The sequence below is a fragment of the Mustela nigripes genome, chromosome 2, assembly GCF_022355385.1.
Source record: "Mustela nigripes isolate SB6536 chromosome 2, MUSNIG.SB6536, whole genome shotgun sequence".
Classification (NCBI taxonomy): Eukaryota; Metazoa; Chordata; class Mammalia; order Carnivora; family Mustelidae; genus Mustela; species Mustela nigripes.
In genome coordinates, this window is record NC_081558.1 from 706402 (window position 1) to 712874 (window position 6473).

The 6473-nt window shown below is 61.4% G+C and overlaps 1 protein-coding gene across 1 annotated transcript in view; it reads left to right on the forward strand.

The window, feature by feature from the left end:
- The window catches only part of EFNA2 (ephrin A2), a 17916-nt gene extending 13985 nt beyond the window's left edge, over positions 1-3931 (forward strand). Inside the window, exons 5-6 of the mRNA XM_059392607.1 lie at positions 1955-2074; positions 2643-3931. Coding sequence (XP_059248590.1) covers positions 1955-2074; positions 2643-2764 — 242 coding nt within the window. The 3' untranslated portion in view covers positions 2765-3931. The remainder of the gene's footprint in view (positions 1-1954; positions 2075-2642) is intronic.
- The last annotated feature ends 2542 nt before the right edge of the window (positions 3932-6473 follow it).

A 6473-nucleotide genomic window follows, 5' to 3' on the forward strand; every position in this document is an offset into this window, starting at 1 on the left:
GGGGGGGGGGGGGGGGCGTGGAGCTTATGCGCGCGTGCTGGAGGCAGAGGCCCGTCCCAGGGGGATGGGGTCTGGGGGGACTGTCCTCTTGGGCCCCTCCTCCCACCCTGGCCTTAGTCTCCGAGGGCTCAAGCTCTTGAATGGTATCCTTCCAGCAAGCCCCAGAGGCCTGTCAAGGGTCCCCATTTTGCAGATGGGGAAACTGAGGCTCAGAGGGGCCATGAAAGTCCAAATCCACAGCTTCCCTTCTGGGACCTCAGTCGCTGGACCAGGCCACCATGGGCTTGTCCAATACTGAGACCAGGGGTGCTCCCTGCCATTGCAGTGAGGGACACGGGCACAGGGAATCTGGTGGGGCAGGGAAGCATGGTCAAAGCCAGTGAGAGGACAGAGCCTGTGTTCTGCCCCACCGCCTGGCTTGGGCAGGTATTGCCCAGGTGCTCCCCCAGCCCCCGCCCCAGTCTCCCATCTGGCCCACCTTTGGCCAAGATTCCCCAAGGACCTTGGAAGCTGCTTTTCAAGGCTTGGGACCCTCAGGCACGCACAGCCCCACACTGGGGCAGAGGGTGGGCTGCCCTGGCTCTGCTGCCCCTGGGGGGCGTTCCAGGGGGCCAGTGTGTGCTTCCCCTTAAAGTCCGGGTGGTGGGGTCTGGGGAGGCGGGAACACAGCAGAGCTGAGCCCGGGTTTGGGTCCAGTTTGTGCTGTGCTCTTCTCCACGGACCTTAGCCAGGATCCTGGGGTCTGGGCGTCACGCCCCACCAACATGGGAGCCTCTGGGTGCCCACCTTGTCACCCGGCCTCTGGGCAGGCACTGAAGCACCAAGGGGCCGTGGGGGTCCCCATTGCTCAGCATCTTGGGTCCTTTGGGGAGCCAGGAGGGGAGCGGGCTCTGCCCCCAGGCTGTGGGGAGAGGCCGCCCCTCGCCGCCCTGGTTCCCGCTGCGTCAAATCAAACTGTACAAGCCTCATTCTTCCTTTCTGCTCTATTTGGATTTTTTCCTTTTAATTCAAGGAAAAAGCGGGTGGAGTAAGGGGGAAGAAGGTGTTTAAATTAAGTCCTCATAACATAAGAAAAATTACATTTTTCTTTCCAGGACGGGAGTTTCATAAAGATAATTATTGTAATTATTCGTTCTATCTCTATGACGAATGTTATTTTTATTACATGCTTTTTTATCTTCATCTCCCAGCACAAGGGGCTTCTGGGGGGGGAGGGCGGAGGAGGCAGCCACCGGGGGACAGGCGGCGGGCCTGGCTGTCCGTGTGCGTGAACAGACTTCCCATGTGTGAATCCCACCGGCCCTCACTGGCCTCTGGACCTCCTTCCCCCTCCCTGTCCTGGGCCCCAAGTCCCCCTCCGTGGTGACTCTGCTGAGGCCAGGTGCTACCCCCGTCCCCCGCGGAGTACTCTGGTGTGAGCCAAGAAGCAGGGAGCAAAAATGGCACGAGGCCCGACCATGCGTCTGCCTCCGCGTGACCTCCAGCAGCGTGGGTCCCTCTCGGGGGGAGGTGGGAGTGCAGCCTCTGTCCCAGGGGTTACCGGCTTCTGTTGGCTCCCAGATGGAGGCCATCATTTCCAAAGCACGTACTGTGTGACAGATGAGGCCCAGATAGGGGGTGACTTGCCCACAGGCGCCAGAGAACAGGTATCTGATCCCAGATCAATCATTTGGTTATACTGATATTTTTTTTTTGACCCATTCAAAACAAACACATTTTTGTTCATCACCTTTGAACCTTTCCCTGTGCTGCCGTGGGGTGAGATGGAACCGGACAGACACCTCCATTCTCTGGGGTCCGGGTTCAGTAAAGGGAGGGGCAGGGGGGTACACAGGAGGCCTTCTGGGAAATAGAGGGCGTCGTGTCTGGGGCTTTGATGTATGGTCAGGAGTTTTACGGGGGACGCCTCCCGCAGCCCTGGGGGGGGGGTTGAGCGGCCAGTGTGGGAGATGAGACGCGGCCCCAGGAGGTCCCCTGCTCCACCAGTCCCCCGCTCCCTTTCTTCCAGCTGCCACGCCTCCCAATGCTGTGGACCGGCCCTGCCTGAGGCTGAAGGTTTATGTCCGGCCGACTAGTAAGTCCTCAGGGCACCGTGCACGGTTCAGTCCCCCACCCTTGTGTCCCAAACCCACAGAACCCGCTCTGTGGTCAGCAGGGCCAGAGGGCTCGGAGCACAGCCCTGGGAGTCCCGTGACCTCAGCGATGGCTGCACCAGCCCCTGCCCAAGCCTCAGTTTCCCCATCTGTAAATGAGGACAGCGTTTCAGACCCTCAGGAGTACAGGTCAGGACCTGGCCCTGTGCTGAGGCCAAGAGCCCTGTTCCCCCAAGAGTGAGCATCAGCGGAGTTTCCTGAGATAGACCTAAAGGGCCCATGTCCTGGACTCTTGAACCATCAGAGCCACATCCAAAGAGGAGGGGCTCCACAGTCCCTTGTGATGTCCCCCAGGTGCCGGACACACACGGTTTGGCACCTGTTGTTTTCTGTGCTTTGCCCAGTGAAGACGGTCAGAAGCGCCCCAGCCGGGGTGGGGGGGCGGGCACAGCTGAGGCTGATCAGCCCTGGTGTGGGGGTGCAGCTGGTTAGGGAGGGGGCGGGGGGGCGGGGCCTCCTGATGACCGTTCTGCCTCCGTGTCCCTCCAGACGAGACCCTGTACGAGGCCCCTGAGCCCATCTTCACCAGCAACAACTCCTGCAGCGGCTTGGGGAGCTGCCGGCTCGTCCTAGGCGCCGTGCCCGTGCTGTGGACCCTCCTGGGCTCCTAGTCCCGGCCCGCCTGGACGGCCCGGCCTAGAGACCAGAGACAGACTCCGATTCTCCCACGACTGGTGCTGCCCCTGCCAGGCTGGGGGCTGTCCGCCGCCCCACGACCAGCCCCGGGGGTGTGTGGCTAAAGACCCCGAGGCCTGAGAGGCCCGGTAGCTGGCCGGCGCCTGGACAGGCGGGCTCTTCTAGAGTCCCGGAGAAGCCAAGAAGCTCTCAGCAGTGCTTTTCTTTTATGGTGGAATCCGAAAGACTTGAGTTTTTAATTTAATTTATTCCTTGCTGTTGCCGGTGACTTTGGGAAGGAAACAGTGGATGGGGGTTGGGGTGGTCCCTAGTCCCCTGGGGCACAGGTCTGGAGACCCCTGGTCTGGTCACTCCATCTGTTGGGTCTGGGCTGGAGCCCACCCTGGACCACCCGCGAGCCCTGGAACAGGCCGGTCTGAGACCGTAGGGGTGAGTGGCGACCGCCGGCAGGTCCTGGTCCAGGAACCAGACCCGCCTCAGAGCCCGTCCCCTGCCCCACCCTCGCTCCTGGTGACCCCTGCCCAGAGTGGAAATCTGGGCTGTGCCACTGGGGGCCTCTTCAAGAGTCACAGCCTCTGAGGCTTAGAACCGCTTGGGCCCCCTCCCCCCGCAGCCTCACCGAGCGCCCCCCCAGGCCGAGAAGACAGGACCTTTCTGTAAATAGACCCGGCAACTATACTGTGACTTATTTCTACTGTGTTCCTAAGGACGGCCTGGAGAGTTTCTTCTTCTCTTACCCCTTCCTGGGAGGGGGCACTTCTGTTTGGCCAGGGGTGGGGGGACCTTTTAGAGTAGAAGCCGCCTTCGCAGTAAGCTGGATCGTCGGAGCCCCTCCCCCGGCGCTAGGAACTACGTTTATAAGAGAAAACAGGACAACGCAGAATGCGGGGGCCACACTCAGAAAGAGACTCGGGACCCTTTCAGGAAGCAAACGGCATTTATACGGATTTCATATTTCTACCCGCCTTTCCTGATCTGTGTTTTCTATATATTATACGTACCTACACAGCGCGGCCCCGGGACGCCACCGGCTTCTGCGGGCGGCGCGGCTCCACCGGGAGCTGGCGGCGCAGGCTTCCCCTTCCGATACGATCAACTTTGGATTCTGTATTTTTTTATAATAAAACGAGCATAAACCTCAAGGGTGTGCCTGTGTGTTTGGGGCCACTGACCCTGACTGGGGGGCAGGAGGGGCACAGTGTAGGGTCGCGTCTGGCGTGGGCCGGGGAGGGGTGTCTTCGAGGAATGTCTGGGGCCGGTCAAAGCCGCGTCTCGGGGGTCTTGGGGGCCAGGCGCTGGGATGAGCCTCCTCGGGCGGCTGTCCTTCATTGTGCTCCAGGAGCCTCAGTCACCCCCACCGCGGAGAAATGGGAACGAGCCCCCTCGCACCCCACCCCACCCCCGCCTCGGGGCAGCTGGGAGGAGGAGGGAGAGACCCGGCGGCCGCAGGAGCACAGGGGAGCCGCGACCCCAGGGCTGGTCAAGGCCTCCGGCTCCCTGCTCCATGCCGGGGGTGGGGGGGTTGGCGAACCCCGATTTCATCTCGGCTCCTTTAGAATCCAACCACCTTCTCTGACCTCTATGTCACCAAGCTCTGCTGCTTTGTGACTCAGTTTCCCTAACTGCCCAGGCCAAGGTAGGGGTCGGTCTGTTGCCTCTCAATCCCTTTCTGGCTTTGCAAAAGGCAGGTGTCGGGAGCTGTGGGGTCCCAGTGGCCTTCACCCCAGCCTCGCCCCAGCAGGGCCAACGGGGCAGGGATCGTCTCAGAGGCTTGTCCCCTTGGGGCCACCCGCTAGGACTGCAGCCTCCTGGGCACAATTAGCAGGGAGGGAAGGCTCTCAGCTAATTAATTCAGCCGAGCTGAGCCCAGCGACAGGGCCTGCCTCTTAATGAACCCACTGAGCCGCACAAAGACCTCTGTGTGCGCCCCACCTGCCGTGCCCAGTGTTGCGGGGTGGCCGAGGGACACCTGTGCTGAGCACCGTGGAGGGAGACCCTAAGGACCCCCCAATCCATGGTGAGGACCCGGAGGCTCAGAGAGGAAGGAGGCCTCCCCTTGCCGCAGGGGAGGGGGCCCGAGGGACACGGCGCGGGGACCGTGGTGGGACCCCAACACTGACTTTAATTTTCTTACTAAAAAAAGTTGTTGAGTTATAAGTCCGTACCACACTGTCCGTCCACGTAAACGTTAGCACATCCACAAGTTGTGCAGCCGGCCCCTCCTCTGATCCAGAATTCTCTCTGCCCCCAAGGGCAACGCCCTCCCCATCATCTGTCAGATCCCAGTCCCCGACCCCCCTGAGCCCCCTTCCTGTCGATGGAGGAGCCTGGTCGGGACGTGTCACACGCGTGGACTCACACCCCGTGGGGCCACCTGTGTCTGGTCCCCTCCCCGTGCATCATGGGCTCAGGGACCGGCCCCAAGCAGTGCATGGGGGCCTCGCTGCCGCCGGCGGCCAAGTGATGTCCCAGTGTGGGGCTATGTCACATTTTGGTTATCCTTTCTCCAATTTATGGACATTTAAGGTGTGTCTAGCTAGCTAGTATAAGGATTTTTTTTAAAGATTTTATTTATTTATTTCACAGACAGAGATCACAAGGGGACAGAGAGGCAGGCAGAGAGAGAGGGCAAGGGAAGCAGGCTCCCCGCTGAGCAGAGAGCCCGATGTGGGACTCCATCCCAGGACCCTGACCTGAGTTGAAGGTAGACTCCCAACCGACTGAGCCACGAGGCACTCCTTTAAGACAAAGCTTTAACAGAAAAGGAAACGTCAGGTTGGATAAGTACAAAAATAGCTTTGTTCCCACCTCAGGGTCTTGGCATAGGCTCTTCCCGCTGCCTGGTCTACGGTTCCCATGGGTCACTGCTTGGCTGTCTGCCCTGGACCCTTCGGACTAGGTCAGATGTCCTCTCTCAGCCTCCCTGGCCACCAGGCCACTCAGCCCACCCGCCTCGAGTGGAATCTCGTTCTTGTCTGCTCTCCTCTGTAGGCTGGGAGCCCCCGGGGGAGCAGGGCCAGGCCTGCCTGGTCAGCCCCAGGACCCAGAGCCCACAGTGGGGACACGCCCCTTGGACCTGTCACTGGCTGCGTGCAGAGTCGTGTTCGCGCATGTGCAGAGGAGCCCCACAGCCACGCTACTCCCTCCACACCCCTGTATGGCCTGAGGCTTGCATGCAGGGCCCGGGTCTGTCAGGAACCACCCCGTCCATCGCCAGCCACAGACCCCTGCCTTGGGGACCACGGTCACCACGCAGGGTGGCCGCTCCCTCCGGAGGCTGCACTGAGCACAGTGAGGCCCCCGGGGACCGCACCCCAGCCTCAGCCATCGGTATGCAGGTCCGACGCGAACCAGCTCCAAGGCTGGTTTGTGTTGCCTCAGTGCCCCGCTACGGGGAGGGGGTCCTGGGCGGAGCTGGTCAGGTCTGCAGCCGTCTTGGCTTAGGAGCAGGGTCAGGCCTCTGTCCCTAGACGCAGCCCCCACAGCCCCTCTCCGTCTCCACTGGAGAAAAAGCCCCAAGGCCCAGCATCCCTCACCCTCAGGGCTGTCGGGGACCACGCTGACTTCGGCGGTCCTCTGGAGTCCCTCGATTACAGTCCCACAGCCAGAAGCCCCCACCGCCCCTGCTTTCCACAGCAAGTGAAGGCCACGGGGCCTTTGCTGGTCTCAGCCCTGCACCTCCCT